General features: G+C 31.1%; 1 protein-coding gene across 4 annotated transcripts in view; it reads right to left on the bottom strand.

The window, feature by feature from the left end:
- Nucleotides 1–1612: 1612 nt before the first annotated feature.
- The window catches only part of LOC148227455 (cytochrome b5 reductase 4), a 128285-nt gene continuing 105437 nt past the window's right edge, over nucleotides 1613–24460 (bottom strand). For 3 of the 4 annotated variants that reach the window (XM_088201482.1, XM_088201483.1, XM_088201484.1), the window contains 7 exons: nucleotides 8339–8485; nucleotides 6897–6965; nucleotides 5016–5993; nucleotides 4755–4951; nucleotides 4588–4688; nucleotides 4406–4495; nucleotides 1613–2590 (listed from right to left, as the gene is read on the bottom strand). In XM_088201482.1, the coding sequence (XP_088057608.1) occupies nucleotides 2293–2590; nucleotides 4406–4495; nucleotides 4588–4688; nucleotides 4755–4951; nucleotides 5016–5993; nucleotides 6897–6965; nucleotides 8339–8485 (1880 nt within the window). In that variant the 3' untranslated portion in view covers nucleotides 1613–2292. Of the gene's footprint in view, nucleotides 2591–4405; nucleotides 4496–4587; nucleotides 4689–4754; nucleotides 4952–5015; nucleotides 5994–6896; nucleotides 6966–8338; nucleotides 8486–14949; nucleotides 15339–24460 lie in introns of those variants that run through there. The other variant, XM_088201485.1, reaches the window with a different exon arrangement.

Here is a 24460-nt window from a genome sequence, read left to right on the forward strand (position 1 = left end):
ATTCTATTTCTGAACTAGAGAATCATTTATCCAATGAATTAGAACCGATTTTAGAATGGTTTACAAACGCTTATTTAGGTCGCCTAAGAAATAATAGAACTAGGGCTTCACCGATTTTTATCTCCAACGTGTGGTGTGTTTATCATAGAACACTAAACGGAACTATGATGTTGATTATGAGAGAACTATAGCAGATTTTCAACATCAGCGAAAACGTAGATGTTACGAAGAAGCTGACAAAACATTTTTTATAAAGGGTTTGAGGTACGATAGACAATATATTACAAAATATGTTAATATATCATTTATACATACTTTGTATTGCATATATATTATAATATGAGTTAATAATTGCAAAATAAAATTGTTTTTAATTTAGTATACGTGTTCGTTTTAATGTAGGCTCTACTAATATTTACAATAAAGCTAAGCGTGCAAGGATTTTTCGTTTCTGTCGCCCAATTTACCGGAATTTAACAAAATACATTTATCAATTACTATTTCTCTCAAGTCCACAACTCACCTGCTTTGTTTGCTATCTGTTGTAGCTGTACTACTTAAATGCCAATTTGTACATTATTTTTATTATTAATAATGTATTTTCAAAATAAAATGACAAATTAATGATAAAAACCAAAACTTTCGCGATGTTTGGCTAAATTAGTGTAATATTATCGATTTTACTTTATGTTTCTCCCTTCTCATATCACGTCCCTATTAATGTTCCTGAATTAGCAGGACTATCAATGTATGAAAACTAATACCAGAAAGTCTGAATAGCACTGGGTTAGAGTACATTTGAGATCCATGGTATCAAAGTAGCAATCTCTTCTAGGGCCAAATCTATTTAACATTGATTCTTTTCGCTCATATTTTCTCAAGGTTCATGACATGGCTCAGAGAAAAATATATTAAAAAAACACAAGAGTTTTACAAGTCAGATATTCGTCATTTCTTTAGACATCTAGATTATTTTGATTATTTCTGTACTGCAATTTCCATCATAAGATAGGGCGGATCTAAGATATATAAAATCTTGGACCAGTAATAAATATTGCAGCTCATCAATTTCTTTAAAAAAATGTCATTGTTTTGATTACAATTATTTTTTCAAAATGCACATGAAATTTAGATGTGAAGCAGATTTATTTAGTTATTAGGCAATTTACTGATGAATTTCCATTTTTTTTTAAAAAGCTTTGAGGTGTATTTAGTCATGCAGAGGAAATATTTTTGTATATTTTAAATATAAACGAAAATTTAGTATATCGGTTAACATCAAAATTGACTGCTTTTATCACTATTATAATCAAATCGCCTTTGTAAAAAAGGGCATTCCAAAATTTATCATTTATAACATTAAATCTAACTAATTGTTGTCATTCAATAGTTCTACTTCTTCGCTTGTTTTATATTATGTTATAATCTAGTGCTATATGATTTATCTAAATGAACTTTTTTACATGTTATTGTATAATATAACATTTGTTTATAATAACATACACAGCTACTTCTTTCATGGATACTCACTAATAAAATTTTAAACATAGCTCAACTTATTTCAGAGAAAACTTACAATAACACAACTAATAATAAAAATAAAACGATAATACTTTGTTACACATTTATTATGGAGAATATAATATAATATACTTTCAACATAATCTTTCCACAAAAGCTTTGCACGGTCCAATAATTCAAAACATATAAGGCACCTTTTCACAATTTAATTGCGTAAAAATTAACAATAAATTATTTTAAAATGCAAAATGATTGGAAAAATCATATAAAATCACACCATAAAAATACAAGATAGCACTATAATATACAAGAGTATTTGTCTGTTATGCTACCACCGTAAGGATTATAAAAACTAAATACTATTATTTTTTATAGATTAACCTTAAAATTGTTCTTCAAATACTTTGTGACCTAATACCGATATTGCTATATCTTATGTGCATTGAAAATTAATATATAGTAGTATTTTTATAACTTATCTATTATACAACAATGTAGGATATTATTATAACAGACAAATATCACATAAAAAATAAGACATTTCATCATACAGATATACAAATTTTCTTTAGACTACGTTTTACATACAAAAAAATTGGTCTAAAAAATAATGAAATGATCTTTAGGTACATTTTGCTATATATTTTTATTTAAATTTCATTACAAATAATATTAAGCTAGTAAATTAGTTAAGTAGTTATTGCTCTTTTAGAAGATATTGTTTTTTATTTACTTGTTCGTTTTCATTGTTCGCACTAGCGTTTATGCGATTCATCCTAGAAAGCAATACAACTTATCTTCGTTGTAACCTAAACCCGTAAGCAAAGTTTTCGCTAGTTGAGTGAAAGGTGATGGGCCGCAAATGCAAATGTACAAGTTTGAGCTGTTTGAAAAGTATTGTTCGAATTGTGATACGTGTATGTTTGAATTATCGATTGAACTCTCCAATGGCTCGTTTTCTTCTAAGTACGTTTTGTAGAAGTGATTCTTCAACACTGCTTGACTTATGTGACCTTTCAGGCCATTCCAAGCGCACGAAGGATCAGACAAGACATTCGTTAATGAAAATCTGGAAAAATAAAATTAAAATTACAGTGGAACATAAAAAGCACAGCACAATATTTAAGAGTATTTGTATTTTTGTTTATATTATTAAATCTGGAATATTTAATTGTCTCAATTGTATAAATAGCTAATATGTTTTAATTTTACACCAATTTATGTAACTTTAGAAAAAAGAGAAAGAGAAATATTTTCTAATATAGCAACAAAATTGTTAAGACATTTATTTTATACATATTATGTATAATAAACTATCATTACCATAAAGATTTATATCTGTAATTTTAGAAAAATATAAAGATTTTTTGGACCACCCATGATAAATGCGATCAAATTTGTTGCAACGATTTACTAAAAGTTTATAAAACTATTTGCGTTTTTAGGACTTTTTGAAAACAAAGTTTTTTCTGTCGGCATTATACCTCCAGACCTCCACTTAACGGTTTAAAATCACTTGAAAAGAGGACTCAGACTACCTGCAAGTTTAATGGTCAGTGCCAAGTACAAAGGAATATGTTGCATATCTCCACTGATAAGTACCTAAACCAAAGATTATGCATTCCATAGAAATTACAGTATTGCCAATTCCACTGATTTTTAAATCGTTGTAGTCTAACTAAATATTTAATAGATAATAACAAATACGCTAGTTTTTCTTTTAATCATTTTCATTAGACAGACGATCGAGAACTGGAAGAGCGTCAAATTTTTCTTAATTCTCAAAGTGTGTATAAGCTCAAACACATACGCACTGAAATCATTTCCTTCGGGAACTTCCACCAGGAATGCACTTTAGTCTGAACTTGATATTTCTACCACTTTGCTTTTGACTTGGAATAGGTATAGATCAACCTAAAGTGGAGCTACAGCCGAGATAACTGTTATAATCCTGAAAAACCAGTCGCTTTTCACTTCCACGACGGGCCAGATTCAGCGAAGCAGTCGGGTATTCTAATAGTTCGGCCTGATCTTCAAAGACAACATGGAAATTACGTGACACAGTATTACGGCAATACCGAATAGGTATATGTATATTGTATAATCATAATTCTTCAAATTGTAGGGCGAATCCTAAAATTGTTGTGTAATTAAAAATAATGTATGTATAAAAGCTATCAATAAAAATAAACAGGCACACCACAAGATATCATACAAATTTATAAAAAAATATGAAAAAAACAGTCTTCACTTGGAAAAAAGAAGTTTGCTTTTCAAGTGAAGTGAATGGGATGAGTGATTGACCTAAATAAAGCCATGATTCAAGAAAAATGATTTCACAACCAGATCCTAAGAAGAGAAGTAATTGATATGTTCATAAATACGTTGGATGTCATTCAAGTGGATATACTTGATTTGAAAATACTCCACTTCACACGTTATATACATATTTTCATGACTTAAGATGAATTATTGACAGATCCCTGTCGCTGGAAACTTAACATAAATACATATATCTGTGTTAGTAAAAGGGACCATTGATATCGAAAATAAAATTTAATGATTATGTACAGCTCTAAAATAAATTTTAAAATAACAACTATACTAGTATAGTGTACACTGTACAGAATATACATTATTAGCAATACAAATGTAATTTAATAAAAAGTATATGTAGTGTAAATACAATTGTTGTTTTATTTTATAAAAACAGACAGTATGTTATTATACATACATACATATATACGTAGATCTACTTTTAATTTAAAATTAAATTATTTTTACGTATGTATTGTAACAAAATAGTTTGAAATATTATTAAATAAATATAACTAACTTTAAAACTAGTATTACCATTATAAACTACATATAAAATAATTAATACCTATTATCTTTTGAAGACAATATTATCAGTTGATCGTGCCACAATATATCCTTCTCAGAACGATTGAAGAATAATAAATCAATTTTCGTACTGAAAATACAAAAATAATCATAATTATTATATACATATTATATATGTACTCTATCAATAATTTATTCAGTTAATATAACTAAAATACAAACCATCTTGGATTTCTTCGTTGCAGTGAAAATTGAATTAAATTTAACATTGGTGTTATTCCTGTTCCAGCTGCTATTAAAGATATTTGTGTTACATCCTGTAACTGAATTTAAAAATATAATGTTAATAAGCTGCTTGTAATAAATAATAATACAATTGCTAATCTTACAGCTTTCAATGAAAAACTTCCAAGCGGTTTCGAAATTGTGAGCTTATCGTTAATATTCCTCGACAATAACCAAGTGCTACACACACCATGCTCGTATTTTTTAATCATAAAACATATAAAATCTGGTGACCATTTGTTTGGCTTAAATTCTGGCATCAAATACGATGGAATAGGCGTATATGATCTTGATAACTGATCTGAAAAATTACAAATAAAAATAATAATAAGCATTTGTATATTAGGTAATTCAAACAAGCATACCTTCGGTGTCATAAAATACTCTAGAATGATATCCCAAAGGAAATGTTAAGTTCTTATCGCCTTCTATTTTCACAATGATTAAACTTGTGTTGTGATTAATTTCCATCTTGTCGGTGATGATGCAAGATATTCGACCTTCGTCAATCATTATCGATGGTTCTTTAACATCACATTTATTAGTGTTGCCAAAATTTTTCCATATTTTAGGCGTTTGCTTCCGAAAGCTTAGTTCAACTTTACCGGTGTCGTGATTAATTGTAGTTTGACAAGGCCACAGTACTGAATCTTCCAGCGTTATATAAAATGTAAAACTGTGACCGTCATACATTAAGATGATATTTAGATTCAATCTATCTTCCGAAAGCAATACTTCACATTGAGGATTGGACAAAGTTTTCGTATAAAATATCAAAACGATCGAATCGGTCTTTTGAATCCAGTCAAATTTGGGTGGCGTCTTCTTAATTTGTGTTTCTTTTTGATTATCATCAGTGATTGCTTCTGAAGTTTCAAATTTAAAAGAATCGGCTTTCGTCAATATCAACGTTGGATATTTGAACTTTGAAGCTTCAGACAAAACATTTTTGACATTATCATCTTTCTTCATCACTTGCGAACCGACCGTAGTATTGCTCGCCGAAGAAATGCTGCTCGTTTTAGATTCGTTCACGTTTAAGCTGCTCTCGCTGGAACTTTTATTCGCCGTTGCCTCGCTGATTGAGTTGCTAATCATATTGCCTCCGTTTTCAGCTTGATTGGAGCTTTTCAAGCTTTCCATTGATTTGTTTTTCTCTTTGGTTCTGGGGCTGTCTTTATTGCTCTCGAATAAACTATTGAATCCCTCCTCTGATATTTGCGGATGTTTCAACGGACCGATCAGACACTTGGATAGCAAAGATTCGTAGTTGACCCACGCATGCACCTGATCGAAGAGTTGCGTGGCATCTTTTCCGGCGCCTCTCATCAACTCATCAGGACCTGAAATAATTAAAAAATATCATTAAATTATATATTTTAAAAAGTCGTTTTATCATAGGCGTAAGCGTAAATTTTCTGTTAAAATACTACTACACTAAGGTTCATGAAACCAGGTCTTTCAGGTATTAGTCACCGATTACACCACTGGTCGATCGTGATGGTGATATTTATCCGAGCGTGAATTACCGCCGCAGCCAAGTATAACCAACTTATTTGATCTAGAGAATTTATTTTTATATAAAAAGGAACAAATAGCTTAAGTTTAGATAAAAAAAGGAGCAAAAAAATAATAATCAATTCACCTTGGCGCTTCTCTTTGCGCTTCAAACCTAACTTGTATTTTACGATATTTGTAGGGACCACCGGAACCATTAAAATGTAATTAGTCATAATAACTAATTGCTATATTTTTTCTTGTCGACTTATACAAACAAATGCGTATTTGGGCGGATATCCAACACCAATAAAAGCACTTGCGGAAAATACTGTAGAATTACATCATTGCCGAGCCTAACTATGCCATTATTAGACAATAGAAAATAGTATGTTTTCACTGGAAGTGACGTGGAACTTCTCTTGAAGGTATATATATATGCAGAAACAGCCGAATTAAATCACTTCCACAATGAATATATTGTACCTCCATCATCATCTCGCTTCTGACTTTGAATAAACGAGATTTCAGACTAATTTGTATCGAGACAAAAATTAGAAAACCGAGAAAGCAGCGGCTTCCCATTTCGTCCTTCCAGTCCGATCCAACTAAGCAATCATCAGAAGTTGTGATGACCTGCGTGATGCAGTATTACGGCGAGAACAAACGCGTATATGTTTATATGTATAATTGCAAAAACTGTAGAGCGAATTAAAAAAACTTATTATTTTAAAAAATATTGAACTTACCTCCAGGATGATAGTCTAAATAGTGTACAATGTTGTAAACTTTTCCCTTGATAGCAATCCAGGCATTTTCTGAAAAAATAAAAATAAAAATATATTAACTGGAATAAAATATGTAACAATCTTAAAATAAATTTCTAGGAAAAAAAAATTATGTCACATTTTAATAAAAATAATATCAGAGGATAGAATATGATAGATGATATGCCGTCGAGTGATTTAGCTAAATATGACACCGTGTATAATAAAATGATAATAAGATATCCCGGTAATCACAGTGCCCTTTATTGGTTAATTATTGCTATTTTCGTTTTAATTACTTAAATTAATTTAATAAACTAAGAATGCAGAAATTTGTTTTATATTAGGAGTACAAACAAGTCGGCTTCACTTTATATATACATTATAATTATTGAAATTGGAGAGTAAATTAGATAAAACGACGCTTCCGCAACTTTTAATAGATATTAAATTAAAATGGTATCTAACATCATAATTGTTTTCTTTCAGAGTTAATATTTTGAGAACGTTGATAATTGATTATTCGGTAACATTTTCTAAACAAATTTTAGAGATGCTCTCATCGTATGAACTAGAGTTATTTCCAGATAGTGATTCTTCTCGAGAAAAATGCAAAATGATGATTTCTCATTTCTCGAGAATTATTTTTAAAATATTTTTAAATCTTGTGGTTTTAATCACAAACTATTTTTTATTATATTTGTTAAAAAAATATAATACTCAAAGAATTTATATTAAATTTTCAATGAAGGATTAAGTTGAAAGTTATAAAATTATCAAATGAAGTAATTATCCGGTAATTTATTGCGCTATATATTGCCATTATCCATCGTTTTCCACATAAAGCAATACTGTTTATCAAAGAAAAGTCAGATTTTATTACAAGACAATTTGGGTTTTATGGCGCCGTTTAGATTTTACTACATAATATAACTTATCCCCTCTTCTTCTATCAAGGTGTTCGCAAAAAATAAACCCGGGTTACCCGCAAATGAAGCAAGAAGTACCGGATGCAATTTACGACCCTCCTTCAATCAACTCACTGTTTATTTCCTCTAGTCTGATGGATGGCAAAAAAAATACTTTACAACTTTGTTTATATTTTTGGCATTAAAATAAGTACATTTAAGCGTTTTACAATTCTTTATTGTACATATACAATCCTAAAGCGTTTAAAATATGAGCTCAATTTCGTCACTTTTACATCGACAATAGAGAACGAAAATGGCAAAGTTACTTTGAATACGTTTTTACTCTCGACGCGACAGTCCCAAAGGAATGTGTGTATTTCAACAATGGAAGTTTATTGAAAGTACAATTTCGCACAAAAGGATGATAAGTTTGTGTATATAGGTAGAGAAAAAGGGGTGTACTGGTTCAACCGTTAAAATAAAGTGCTAGATTTGTTTTAAATATAATTATACCAGGTGTATTGTGTGCAGCTAATTCGCTCGGCGATATTGCTCTTAGTCTTCCACCAGTTCCGGCGAGGTCTTTTCCTGAATTTCCGAGTCTGATCCAGTCCATAAGACTGTGCCCTGGTTGTAACGCACATTTGTTACGAGGATTTCCTGAAATAAAAAAAAAATCCAATTACTTCCACATTTTTATATTGATGTATATAAAAAAAATGATATTTGAATGTAGTTTACAAATAAAAATGTCTATAGATATTCAAAATGTAAATTTACAAACTATATATACTAGTTTTAGAACATCCCTTAATTATTTTTTCGACATAGTTACTATGGATCTTAAAGTTTATTAAATTTATGTCATATAAGTATCGCGCCTGCTCTTTGTTTCAGCACCCAACGCGCGCAATTTTTCTGATAGCCTATTCTATCGATAACAGTTTCATAAAGAACAGTACTAAACACTTTTTCATCTTCTTATTTTTAATTCAGGAATCCATTTTGCTTGTTCATTGCAGCAAAAAACGATGAATTTGAGCAGCAGTATTTCTTTTCTCGCAAAATAATTAGCTTTTATTAACCATGTAGCTTCACCTATGGAATAGCCCTCGTATTATTTGCACAATAAACGTATGAAGCATATAAACCTTTGCGAATAAACATCGCAAAGTGCATCCCTTCATATGTATCTAATAAGCTATTTTAACAAATTGTCTGTTTCACAAATAAATATATCCCTTTCCGCGTCCCATTAAATTAAAAAACCTTTCCCATCAAATGAAAAACTTCGGTGTAAAAGGCAAAGGAAAAGCAATACAAATAACTCATTTCCCTAAAACTCATATGCATATTCATAGGCATTCGAGTCGTACCCTCAGTCCTGGACTGATCGGAAGTCTGTACTGGAAAGGTTTAATCCGAGACGCTACATACTAGAAATAATTGTCTTTTTGCTCCCGAGTCGGACCAGTCAGCATTCCACAAAAAATGTTTGACCTTATTTGATACATATATATTACTAAATTAATAATTTTAATTAAAATTTCAGTAGCAAACAGTTTCCCTCAATTCATTTTAACCGTATATGTGAATTTATCTGTAATTGAAATGTAATTTGACTAAAATTGAGTACGTTTTACATATTAAAGCATACACGTATATTTCCTAATATAATTACGTATCGATTTTCAGCGTTGATTATTTATTTAACAGGTAATACATTATTAACTTATTAAATATAGTTGATACGCTGTGTTAGTCACCGTATATATAGTTAATTATATAATGCAAAATTATGCATATAACCTAATCAAAAATATTATATAATACAAATAACTGAAAATATTTAGTGGTCCAACCAAAATAAATTTAACGCTTGTACAAATATTGGACGAGGCCCCACGGGATTATCAATTTGCATGAGCATCAAAAGCGATCGTGCGAAATTATTCATTCGAATGCGGTGGAAAATGTACGACGACGATGGAAAAGCGGCATTCGATCAATCGCGGACATTTTCCATTTATATCGATAGTACTACGTAAATTGAAATTCAAAATGGTCGACACAAGTTTTAAGTTTTACCTGTACTGACTTTGATCACTGATATTCCAAACGTTCATATAGATTCTACTACGTATGAAATCAGTTTTAATCTAATTAAAATTTTAAATTCAGATATATAAATATGCACATTGTATAGGATGGGCCAAAAATCACTTTAACATTGAAAAATTTAAACACCTTTTAAAATATATAAATTACTTTATTTTTATTAAGGATTCTAAAAATATATGACAATTTACGATAACCGATTGAATTTTACTTTAAGCACAATTGTTTTTACTCAGACAACATACAGGTGTGATTAAAAAAATAGGATCTTTGTTAAAATCAGTCATTGGTTTTCCGTTTCCAGAAATAAAGGTACGTTTAAATATATTTAATTATAAGATAAGTGCAATACCCTGCTCAAGTCGTATCAAGGAAAATATTTAACTTGTACAGCATACCGTAGATAAAGAGCTACGGATATTTATCTAATGTCATTTTACTTTGAGGCACATATAGTGAAATTCTTAAAACGTTTCTTTAAATTGTTTATTTGGTAGAGTAATTTTAAACAAGTAAGAAGTAAAAAATCATTATTTTACTTTATCTTTCACAATAATGGATTTATAGTATACTGTACCTTTTTTTTAAAAATAATCAATCAAAGCAACAGAGAATTTCCTTATTTCAAACTATCTCTTATAGCCTTTATATTGAGTCATTCTGAAAAAATCAATACATTTTTCACACTTAAGATATATTTCTAAGTTGATCCACTTTTAGGAGTTGACGAAGAATTTATACTGATCACATACCAATTCCAATATCCACTTCAACTCCGATGTGTCACACTCAGGCGATAATTTCTCTCTCTCTCTCCCATACGTACATGCGTTTATATTAAATCAGATGTGATCGAACGCCATTTCCAGAAGTCGTACACGTGAAATTCCGATAGAATTCTTCAATAAAATACAGAAGCGTGAACTAAATGGGTTTTGGTGACCAGCCATACGTGTACATACATATATGGACTACGTATATGTCGTATTATATAGGTTGACCCTCTCACGGGTTCTTCTTATCACTGTTTGCCAAATTCAATTGCCCAACCTTTTCGTATCCCCTCAGATTACGTTCGATACCCTGTCCCGTTAAATTTGCCCAAAGGTGATTTCGGTGTAAGATTCGATAAATTACTTCCTTTGACCGTATTCGTGCGTTTGTGCGAATTATGCGTAGGTGTCGTCGGCTTTAGCACTTTAATCCCATTCTATCCCATAGAAATATAGATCTCTAAAATCGAATGCGTGAATTTTACACAGTGAAGCCCCCCAAAATTTTAATTAATTCAAAAAGTTCTCTTAATTTCCAGCGTGACAGTTTTCGACTCAAAAGGTTCAAGCTGAGTTAAAAATTAAACCAGATTAATTATTATCTTGGAGTTAAATTTAAATACTGCCGTATTTAATTATATTACGTGTAGTATATTATAATAAGAAAAGTGTTACCGTGTTTTTGACAGGCGTTTCTAAACTCATTAAAAACTTTCGGCAATTAAGCCCTTCTACAAAAATACTTCTTGCTAGCGGGATTTTTTATTATGTTACAGCATGGTATAATAAAATAAAAATTAAATTTACGTGTTCCCTTGTCATAATTTTGTTGAATTGCAGTACTATAAGCGAAAATAGATTAATGTGGGGAAAACGTTAAGTCATATACATATTTTGGCTTTGAATTTTAAAAGAAAAACTATGTATTACTTTCAGTTTACTTTTAGAAATAAGCAACCGACAATTGACTAAGTGCATAACGGATGACATTAAGTACTAAAATCGCTTCCGAATACACGACGATACATCTATCTTGAAGCTAAACTAAAACAAAAAGTATCGCAAGTAGAAATGACTCAAAAACGAACTGGTATATAGCAAAACTAAAGCTCATACGCGATATAAATAGACCAGCTTAAATATGAAGAAGTAGGCAAATTCATTTACCTATAATTAATCATAAGCCCCCAAAGAGTATATTAAAATGCGATTGTTAACTGGTAATAAATCTACCATGCTATTAAACACCTGCTGAAGTTTAGGATACTAGGAATAAGATCCAATTTTCAGCTATATAAATATATCGTAAGACCAGTCATCACATATAAATGCAAGAGAGGTTTTTGAGAGAAATCCTAATGAAAATATTTAAACTCTAAAGGCTTGAATATGAGACTTAATAAAAATAAAAATTAGCTCAGAATTAAAAAAGAAAGATTCTGTAGGTCCCAAAGACTTCGGTGGGAAGATCACCTCAAAAGGATAGAGGAGAATCGTCATCGGAAACAAATAACAAAGAGGCAGACTAAAAAAAGTTGACAGGATCGAGATAGAACGAGCTAGCGATTGAAGTCGGCTAGCCAAGAACCGAGTTGAAAGCTCTTGTGGAGGGTGCCATGTCCTGTCCTAAGATGTAACGTCAAGAAGAACAGCACGATCGTTCAACTATTTTTAAATCAGTCGGTCATATGGTGAATGGTATTTTTCAATTCAGCAGATCTGTCAAAATATCCTAGAAGAGATGAATGATTTATGAGGTACCCATTTTCATAAAAATAAAATTATTGCTCTTTAAAAATTAACTGCGTCTTCCTATTTAAAAGTAATCTAGTAAGATACTAAAGCAAACTAAACGACAGATGTTTAACATTAACAATCTAGACTTGTTGAAGCATATGTTCCTTCTGTAGACTGAATATCAAAATAAAATTCTTAGAATTTTGTAAACATCCCTTGTACATACATGAGGGACGTAAAAATAATATTTTGGCCCTATCTAAAAAATCAAGTAAAAAAATATTAAATTTATATTAAAATATATATAGTTGAAACAACGAATTCCTTGTTTTATGTATTCGGCATAATATTTCAAAAATGGCCGCCCGATTAGTCACTCAAAGTGACATATAGGCGTAGTCTAAGAGGCGAAGTAGCAAGATTTAAGCTTAAAAATAACGTGGACCACAAGGGAATGTAATGGAGTGATTAATTTTGACCGTAAAAGCCTAAACATACATTTTGAAAGAAAAATATAACGAAAAGGGCAAGCTCTTTGAGTGGCTTTCTGCCTATGTAAAATATAGCATTTTATTATTTTCTCTGCATAGCTAAAATCATGCGTTCTCTTTTTATTGAAAATATTTTAATAAAAAATCTCCCCATATATTCTGCCTGTAGCCCGTGTCAGTTTTTATTAAACCAATTTGGCCCCTGTCACTTTCCAAGTGGGGCCTGATTTAAATTTTTCCTTACGGCAACGTTTGTTCACATAATAAAATGGCAAAATACCACAATGGATTTTATAGAGATATAATAAAAAGAGGCTATAGTGGTATATTTATAGATGTTCAAAATTGTGGAGTTTTTATTATTTTTAATATTTAATAATATGAACAATTGCTATAATTTAAGAAAAAACATACAATCAATTTGTATTTGGGGAAAATATTTTTTTAGTTAGCCCTTCAGAGACTTTAACGATATTTAATTGCATGGACCTGAAAATTATTGCTTAGTAAAAAAGTCACTGAAGTTTGTATATTGCCTGTGTTAAAAGTGTTAAAGAATTTTCATGTAATACAACAAAATAGTGTAGTCGAATCTTGTTCAAAATTAATTCAACATACACCTATGTTCCAAATAACTCCTTTTTAAGGATTACACAACATAATTTGTAAATTATAAAAGAAAAAAACTAAATTACACTATTTATAAATAAAGCACTCTCCGAAGGAGAAATGCCTGATAATTTGTAGATTGATACGTATTATACCTATGCCTATACAATGAATAGTAAAAAGGTTGAGGAAATGAGACCAATTAACATGTTGCCTTGTATTGAAAAGGTAATGGAAGAAATAGTAATCAAACAATGAAAGGATTTCATTATTTCTCAATACATTCTACGTGAATAACAACCGGGATTCAGAGAAAAACATTCCACTGAGACAGCATTACAAGTAGTAACAAATGATTGGTTGTTGGCCAAGGATATGAATAAAATCTTTGGAGAAGTTTTCTTGGATTTCAAGAGAGCTCTCGAAACAATAGACAGATAATAATGTTGAATAAATTAGAGAAATATAAAATAGGTATAAGTGAAATAGTTTAAGATGGTTTATTAATTATTTAAAAAAGAGAAAGCAAAAAAATAAATGCTTATTCCAAATAGAAAATAATATCTCATGGTGTACCATGAGGGTTCAAATTAGGACCATTGCTGTTAATAATATATATTAATGATATATAATTATTAATAAATAAAAATGTTAAATAGTTCATTTGTTTGCAGACGAAACTTTAATTTATTGCATTGGTGATAATGTTAAAGAAGTTGTAGATAACTTAAGTATAATATAATGAAATATAAAAGGTTAAAAAATATTGTTCTTAAACTAAATGTATGTTTATTAATTATAAGGATATGTCAGATAATAATATAAAAATAGTTATATTATAGATAACTCTATTACAGATATAGTTGATATTTTAAAATATTTAAGTGTAATTTAAGATAAAAAAATTTAAGGAACATCAAATAAATAAGTAAAAAATAGGTATTTTATCTAGGATGAAAAATATGTTAAATATAAACCAAAAAATCAGAGTATTTTAATAAGTATTTAATAAGAAATAAAGATGTAAGTTAGGTATAAGAAAACGAGTACGGTTAGGGGAATAATGTACGGAGGCGTGAATTTTTATAATAATATTTACATGACAATCCGCAAAAATAAAAATGTAGCGGGTTTCCTCAATGGAATAAAGAAACATCTTCTTACCCTGTTTTGTATGTATATTTTGGTTAAATTTTTTTAGTGTAGAAACAATTAGCTATATTAGCTAAATAAATTAATAAAATAAATAAATAAAGGGAAGTAGCTTTCCGGTACTTATTTATAAAAACTACACCACTGGTTATGACTTAGCTTCGGTACGCGAAATAAGATACGTACAAGGTAACAATACGTGTGCACAAATTCTCGTACAAAGATAAACCAAAGATAAACTTACACTATGAATACAAATTCAAATGCCGCGCGAGCGGTGTTCTCGCGACACTCTCGCATACGTGCAACCCTAATAACATTTAGCTCGTTCGCGACTGACGCGCTTGGGAGTGCGGCGCTCGAACGAGCGGCAAGCGGCAATCGACTTCCTCGCTACTATGTTCTCCTAATACCGTTCGTGTGTTTGCGTCACTCATCGAGCTCCCAGCGGACGCAACGGAAAACGCTTTTCGCTCGCGTACACGCTCGATTATCATGCCGCCCCAATAGTTGGTAGGCGTTTGCATCCAAATTATAACCTTTTCACCGCGGATACATGCCATCAAGAATATCGTCAGTATTGGGGCAACTATGCCATGAAACAGTTATTTAATATTATAATTTTAGGCTGAAAATGACTTTAAATTATTGATTATCATGTTTTTGAATTTATAGTACCTATGATACATATGGCGGTGAAAGGGCCAACCATATCGAGCTGGTCCGCAACGCTCGATCTAGCGAACGAACTAAACGACGCGTACGATAAATAAAAAAAATCATTTTGTTTTATTGTGCGTTTAATTTATATTAATAAAAAAGCTTCGCGAATTTATTTAGAAAAAATACCATAAAATTAAAAAATAATAATAACATTTTTGCATATTAAATTACAAATAAAAAAGAGAGTTTCGAGTTAGATATAACTAGTCGGGATCACCCATATTCGTTGCGTCAAAATTAGATATTTATTGAAATGGTGTGTCCTTCAAATTTACCAAGAATCGGAGTTATCGTTAGCGTAATAACAGCTATGCGTATACGCGCCTTGTTTATTAACAGTATAAATTAATAGTTCCTATGCAATTGTAATAAAACAATTGGATCTTATTTTACTAAAATTAGATAATCACTAAAAATAAAGACGTTGTCAAATATACTGATTTCTAATCTATCGTTAACACGTTACACGTGACAAAGAGTCCGTGTAATATCCGTATTAGACAAAACAAAGTCTGGTTCCGCTTCGAATCATCGGCATTCTAAGGACCCAAGGGAATGCTGGACTTCATCCACACCATTCTTCAACGATATATAGGCCAGAACACTTCAAAGCTCCACCGGAGAATCGAATTGCTTCCACCAATTTTTATAGTTAGGGGTTCGTAACCGATGAAAAAATGAGAGCGCTCGTAGAGGATCTTCGGACTGCTTCATAAAGAAGCACTCCAACGTTCATCGCCCGGTCAAGGAGGCTGTTACGAATATCACTTTAGCTTTTCGTGCTGTGGAAGAAGCAATGAAGAGGCCGTCGGCAATGATAGTGGTCTGTCAGAAGAGTAAGCACCTTATGATGGCAATTACCAGCAAGAACCTCCAACCCCACTCCATCAATCCCCTCAACTTTTCTTAACTATTCGTCAGCGTTTGGGATGGATATGGGTGGAGTTAGGTGGAATCAGAGTTCTCGCCTAATTCTCCTTTATATGCTTTTTTCTACAATCACGCCGAATTGGAAAAGCTTTAGCACATCAGTCGTTCTAGTCATCGTAGCTGGTGACTTGAACGCTAAGGCTATTGAATGAGAACAGAACGATTAAGATAATGCTCTGTGATATAGCCTAGAATCTACACTTCCATGCGGCATATGTAGGCGGAGGATTTACCTTTGCTCGGAGCGATACTGTGTCGGTTATTGACGTTACTTTTGTAGATGAAACGGTACTTGTTAATTAGCAGGGCGCAACGCTCAAAACCCACCAGTTTTATACCTCAACTGCACGAGACTCTACCGTGATGTGTATGTGAGATAAAGTAAAATCCACTTTCTACATCCTATATCTTTGTAGGCCGTGAGCATTTCGGACACAATGCTGATATAGTCTTCGCTTTTATGGTTTCCTAGGAAGTTTTTGACTACATTCTTGAAGGTTGACCAAGCGATTAGCTCAAACTCTTTGAAATTCAGGTCAGTCAAAACCTCCCTAATTTGTGGTCCCACAAAGACTCCTTTTATTTTGCATCGCTGATCTTGAAAAACTTTTTCTTAAAGTACTTTTTCCCATCTCCATCTTTAAACAAACCTTTGACAAAGTTTTTTATTAAGCACAACTTAATGTGTAAGGGTGGAAGAAAGATATCTTCAGATTTGCCTAGAGAAAAATGGTGTACATTCTTTGCGCCAGGGATAAGGTGCTCTCTGGCAGGCTACTCCTTCCTAGAGTAATGATTTTTTCTGTCCCTACTATCCCACTCACACAGAAAATGACAATACTTGTCGTACGTCTCTTTTATATTTGCAGCATGGCTAATAGATATGGATGGTTGAGAATTTCTATTGTGAATTAAAACAGCTTTCAAACTCACTTTTGAGGAGTCGATGAAAAGTCTCCATTCTGTACTGTTATGTTGCAAGAGCTGTCATCAGACCTTAAGGCCGGTTTCACACGTGCCGGATGGATTTACCCGGCACCGGGCCGGCGCCGTGTAGTAGGGATGGTGTTGTATAGACTAGTACCTAGCATTTCAGATGTGCCGGACGAATCCATCCGGCGCCGGCCCGACGCTGCCCATACAACACTACCCCCACTACACGCCGCCGGCCCGGTGCCGGGCAAATCCATCCGGCACGCGTGAAACCGGCCTAAGTGTCTCGACAGTTACATAGCGTGTCTTCCATTATAAAATAAGGAATTAAGAGTAATTTTGATATTCTTGTCAAGAAGATTCCACTGTTGCAAGCGCGAACCTAACATGTCTGCGTTCAGCTTTGACAAATTTAGGTCACGTACCAGAGCATTAAGGTTACTTTGATTTAAAAAGTGAGTCTCTGTAGACGTAGACGTCTCCATGAGAAATTCGGGATCCAATTTTTCGTTATCCTCTTCTGATGAAGTTCTCTCCAATTGAAAATTTTCTAGGGGTTTCAGTATGGGTAGAGATTCGTTGTGAGTTGTGATGGACAGGCCGTATGGCTGATTCGAGGTTTGGGTATGTGATGTGCTTCTTTTTTTCTTTGAACATTCCTATACGTTTGTCATGCAGAAGTAGCAATCATTGATGTGATCCTTCAGCTCCCTCCAAACCATCGAAATCGCAAGCAACATAGCTTTGTGAGAGCCTCGTGTGTTCTTCTACGTCGTACGCAGTTAGCGTGCGGAGCCCTTGATCTGTCCTGATCGCCCACTTGACACTTACACAGTTCATACGCCTGTGTTTCCAAAAGCGTCAGTATTTTCCTTTGAGAAGCTTGTGTAAGCACGTGCTCAGTTGTGCCAAACTGAAGTGTTGCCATAAAAGTCATAGAAATTTGTGTTGCTTCCCGAAAAAAATTAAGTTACACACATTTTGCAAAAAATGAAATTCCACAAAAACCTGACGTGCTAGAAATATTTTTTTGACGTTTCTGAAATTGGTGCAAAATTTTCTATCGGAATCAGCTATTTAAGTTAAAATGACAAAAATTGTGTTGACCAGTGTTATCTGAGTTGATTTTTTTTCTAGCATATGTAGTAAAAATGTTAAATATTCCCACTTTACTCCCACCACTCAATGATATTATACATATTTATTTTATTTAAATTAGCTAAAATGCACTGCAATTTTGGGTAAAAACAATAAAATATATGGATTTTTTAAACCATAATGAGTGTAGAATTCTGGAAATAACAATAAAATACAAAGTTTTTTAAACATTATCTTTGTATCATTAGCAGCCATTAATAACGTTACTAAATTATCTTACATATTGTACATAAAATATGTAATAAAAGTCTACATACCTAAAAGAGTTTATAAGACGAGGTAAACGCACCATTTTCAACATAAAACTGTTTCAAAGTATGATAAAACAGCATTTCATATGTAAAAACGAAGTGGGGAATATTTAAAATTTATATAAATCAAGAAAGGTGAAATTTGGCATACATAAATAAATATTTGATATTCGTGTTGATGTAATAAAGAATTCGTCATGACATGATCAGTCATGACATGACGCGTTTTATTATAGTTATATAACTTATTTCTGAGTTTAAAAATAGTAAGTCTCTTAAATCTCCTATACTAGACTATTTTCGAAGGATATTTACTTCTCATTTCCTCAGCGAAGGATTCTAACTAATATTTGGCGGTTACGTATAAATAATAGACTATGTATTATTTAATGACTAGATAACTATGATAAGAATTGGATAGTAAACACAAATAAATGGCTATGCATATTAGAGAAAGTTGTATCAACTCAGCTGAATATTTTGAACTGTTTATGCAAATATTTAAACTGTCAAAGTTAACATACATATATCATCTTTGTAGACGTAGTTTAAGCGACGAATTGAAAAAAATACTCGAATGTAAATAATAATGCGACATTTGTATCCTACAAACAAATATTACATGTATAACTAGCAAAATTTGTACAATTGTTCGTGTGTTTAATTAGTGAAATATGAACACTTATATATGTAGTAATAAATGCGAAACAAGTGTGTAAATTCCGACATGGTGGAATTGTGTAATCAGTAAATATGTTTACGAATAGTTTTAACCATTTGTCATTTGTCATTAATTTTCTTAAATATAAAAAACATCTGTATTTACCCTCGCATACCAATAATATAAGTGTGGATTGAAAGATATTTTAGTTAGTACTATTAATGCCACTCTCGCACACGAACATGATTCCTAGCCCTGTTGCTTTCATGCGATTAAGTTTTATTTTCGCAATCGACGACATTTTAACAACTTTTCGACGCACCTAAACTACTACAAGTTTTTGAAAGTTGTAAAAGGTAATAAAGAATAACATGGCATTTTATTTTAACTAAAATAATATTTAATTACACAAACAATGGCTATTTATCTCATAGATTTGACAGACCAAATTAGTTCTAAAGACGCTTATAACCATTATTTTTATATATAATACATCGAGTCGTTTTAACTCATTGTAGATGTGACTTAGACAAATAATTCGATTACTGTTGTATGTCTTATTTAGTTAAAATATATTTGCTCTTTGTCCTACACTTAAATCGCCGTTGATGAAGTATTTGTATAACTTTATTATACAATATATAATTAAATTATGAATATACAAATTAAATAACGGAAAATTAGAACAAGAAAAGCACATGTCTGATCAATAAAACTGCGATCCTGTATGATGTATTATAAAAGAATGTAAGTTAAAACTACCTGCTAAAAATAGGTACGATTTTAAAGGATTCTCCACTTCTGTAACTAATGCTTATGTTGTTATACTAAAAGAATTCAAATCCGAATCAAATTTAAACTTTTTATTAAAGCCGCTATTAAACAGTTATTATGTCAAATTTTATTTTTAACTTTCAATTTGACATGATAACTGCTTAATAGCGGCTTTTATGAAGTTGTTTAATAGTTGATCACGGCATTCAATTGCTCAATTTTCTCAAAAAATATGTATTATGTATCAGAAAAAATATTTTTTCATTATTTTTGGATAGATATTATGTCATATACATATACATATGTATGTAGTATATTAAATTCAATTTTTATTTTAGTATTATCTGTTATATGTAATATAAGTTTAAGAAGAAACCAATATATATTGAACTATATCATTTACCGTAATTCAATATATAAAACAATATTAAATTTTCTGAAAATAATTAATTTCTACAATATATAGTAAAGTCGATTATGTAACCAAAAGTGAGATATATACTTAATTTTCATGAGAGATACTTAATTATATTTGTATGTATAATTCACAATACCTTTTTATCTACAACTGTTTATTGATTTAAAATGCTGTTCCTAGTCGTCAATAATACTTCTGATATATTATCAGGGCTGTTGAGTCGTTGGGAATTTTCCCAAATCCGAATTTAAAATTTTTGATAAGATAATCTAAAAATATTATTTATTTATTTTCATGTAAATAACAGCAAAGAGGAACGAACAAAAAATAATTAAATACACACTATTTATAATATGTTACATGTAGAAATATGACCCTGGATGTCATTCGCTTGGATTAGTGCCGCGCCATTGTATGTGTCTACGTGTGACCACGCCAGCCGATGGCCGGTCGGCTGTTGTTGGGTATTTGATTAGCTTTTGTTTACTTCATATTACCGACTTAAAACGCATGACGTACGACGAACAATTGAAAAAATATTGGTCGGGGTGTCAGAGTCGGATGATTTTTTGCGCTTAAAATGTTGACTCCGCCGACTATGACTCCGACTCCACAGCCCTGTATATTATATTATAATAAATTACCTCTCACATATGTATGTAACATTTTAATTTATTGTAATATATCATAGGGAAAATTACACGAAAGAAAAATATGTGAGGTTTTCTTTAATACATTGAAATTCATTTTTAAGTAAGTCGTCACGCATACTTTTTGTCATATTTGCGAAAAGCGAACCAGCGACGATAAACTTGTCGATTTTTATGGGACTGTTTTTTTATGATTCGACATCCGATTTCAAACGCCAGTTTTTTATACTACTTTAATACCCAAGAAATATATCATATAATTATAAATAAAATCTTAATACCATAATATTAAAAACTTAAATGACAAAAATAACTGCGTCAATGTATCACCAAAGGACTATCTTATCACAAACAAAATATTATGGGATCAAACAAAATATTTACAAAGGATCTATCCATAAATCTACTTACGTCAACACTGTAAGCTCTTATCCTTCATCTGACATTTAAAGCATCAATCAACAGGCTCTTTTCAATATACATATGAAAAATATATTTTTATTAGATTTTCATTTTAAGCTTTTATAGTATTTTTGGCAAAGCGGTCAATGCCGGCGCATCTAAATGGAATTTTTATAGCTGCTCATAAAAGAGGAATAAATATTAACGACGTTTGGAGCTTTCCAAGCAACCCCGTGCTCTGAAATCATAATTATTATGCGTACAGCTTGCGAAATTACACTTTTGCAAAAATATACGAGGAAAAAAGTTTTATACACACACAGTACATTATTTGCTCTCTACTTCAAACTGTGGTGGAAAGCTTTAGAGCTGAGAAAACTCGTTTCATATAAATTTTCCTATACATATGTATGTGTTTGCGAGTTAGCAGGTACTTCAATGGTCACGTACGGTTCCCTCTACTTAATTTCAGACTTTGTTAAAGGATACGTGGGTATTACACATCACGGTTCAGCGACAAAGCGCCCAGGCAGCGAAACGTGACTTTCAAGAATTAAACCAGTTGTGTATTTATTTTATAAAGACTGAATCATATAATTTCTACACGTTACTAATCACCGTCAAAATGCCGGTAAGCATAACAATACATCTGACAAATTTGAATCAAAGCCTAATACAAACAGAGGATTGTTAACAAGAGAATCGTTAAATTTCCATCAGACCGCAGCAATATACATATAAGGTGTTAGTGTGTAATAGCACATTTTGAATTCACACTAGATAATAACTTGAGTTCACACTAGACAATAAGCTTCATCCATAACAACCACCACTTAATCCCGACTTACAACCAACACACAAGCATTCATCCAAACTCGCTTCAAACAGAGCTACGCCAAGTATCGATCGAGAAAGCGGCCGCTTCCTTCTTTACGTCAACCTTTTTCTAGCTACGTCTTCGAAGACGTCTAGATTTTACAGACGCATTTATAGTAATTCAAAAATTGTTACACAATTTATCACTTAATAACTTAATAAATATAAAAAATAAACTCACTAGCAACTAGATATTTTTAATGGCGCTACACCCAAGATGGGTCTTTGCCTCCTTTTTTGGTTTCGTAATCTGCTCTTTTTTATTATTTGGAAGGACAAATGATTAACTTGTCGGATCAGAATACATATTTCCATTACTGTATTATTTAATTTAAATATGGCAATATTATTCTTGTAAACTGCCACTTAAAAACGCAAATATATGTATATTAGGGCAAAATATTCTAAAAACTAACTCTTAAATGAATTATTTAAATTATTTAACTACAGCTTTCTGAATTTTCTAAATTATATATCATCATCATATTTAACTATTATTAAAAATATTAATAGAGAATAAAAACGTATAGATATTATAAAATATAAAATAAACTTTATTATATTGCAAATTTAGCTACGCGTAAAGGATACTGAAGTCTTACAAAGATAAGTTTTGGTAAATGGTAATTGGGTTTAAAGCACAATTTTATATATTTATATACATCTATTATATTTTCATTTTGGTTCAAAAAGCAAAGCGATGTTGCACAACCACTATTTAAGTAGTATTGTATTACATATTAGTTATACTATGATCTAACCCAATATTATAATTCTAAACCTTTTGAACATATATTATGATTATATTTACATTTTTCAATATATACTGTGTGAAAATTTAATTGAGCTACAATATTAAAGTATAGCAGCATGTTTTATCAATAATAGGTGGTTAAGTCAAGAACAAATATCATTAGTTCTACGCAGTAGTTTCAAATGTTTCTATAACACGTCATAGAGTTGTAAATTAAGGAAAACTGTAACAGAAACGATTGAAAATTGTGTGTAATAATAACACATTAAAAACTCTTTATATATTAAGAGATTTGCTAGTTTAATATATAGCTTAATAACAAATATTAAATAACCACATAATATCTTAAAAGCCTGCTATAAAAATAAGGATAATCCATACTAAATACATCTAAATTTAATTTAGGATTAGCGTTAATGCTGCATCTTACTTTGTGTGCCTGCCGAAGATTCCCTGCATACCTATTAAAGCTACATTATATTATAGTTGTTATCAAAGCGAGATACGCCTATAGTTTTACGAAGTTAGTTTAACGAAGCAATTTACATTGTATATATATTAATAACGATACGCAAAATTCCTGTCGTAGTTAAGAGTAACACAAAAATACCCACTGTTATAATGCTTTACGCTATGAAGCGTAATATATGATATTTTAGATTATAAATTATTATTTAATGCATGTTTGTATCCTGGTGCAATAATGATCAAGATTTCGTAACAATGACTGAGTTTTTCATCCGTGAAATTACCGAAACGACAATTTTTCATGAATAGGGGAGCAAGAGAGAGAGAGACCAACGAGGCGTGATACTTTAATTAGTCCGTTAGTAATGGGATTTTAAGTATATACATAAAAAAAATCTATTTAGAAGAAATAAATGCTTTTTTTTTTATTACATATTAAAGTCCATACACATGTCACATTGAAATTATATCACTTTTTTATGTAAACCGTTTCATAATCAAATATAGATGACTTGAAATTAATTATTATACTCTACATATTTACTATTTAAAATTTATTTCATGGCTTATCTCAATAAGATTGATATAGAAAAATATATTATTTAAATTATTTTCACGCTATTTATTATTCAGTATGCCTTTCATACAAAAACCACGTAGAAATAACAAATATTTACCTGTTTTTCGTAAATCAAGTCGGTAATATGACGTGTAATAGAGATAGCAACGTGACGTGAGAGTTTGACACTTTTATATA

This window comes from Plectrocnemia conspersa, unplaced genomic scaffold (assembly GCF_051122295.1).
Source record: "Plectrocnemia conspersa isolate PC_06_02 unplaced genomic scaffold, ASM5112229v1 ptg000013l, whole genome shotgun sequence".
NCBI classification, from domain to species: domain Eukaryota; kingdom Metazoa; phylum Arthropoda; class Insecta; order Trichoptera; family Polycentropodidae; genus Plectrocnemia; species Plectrocnemia conspersa.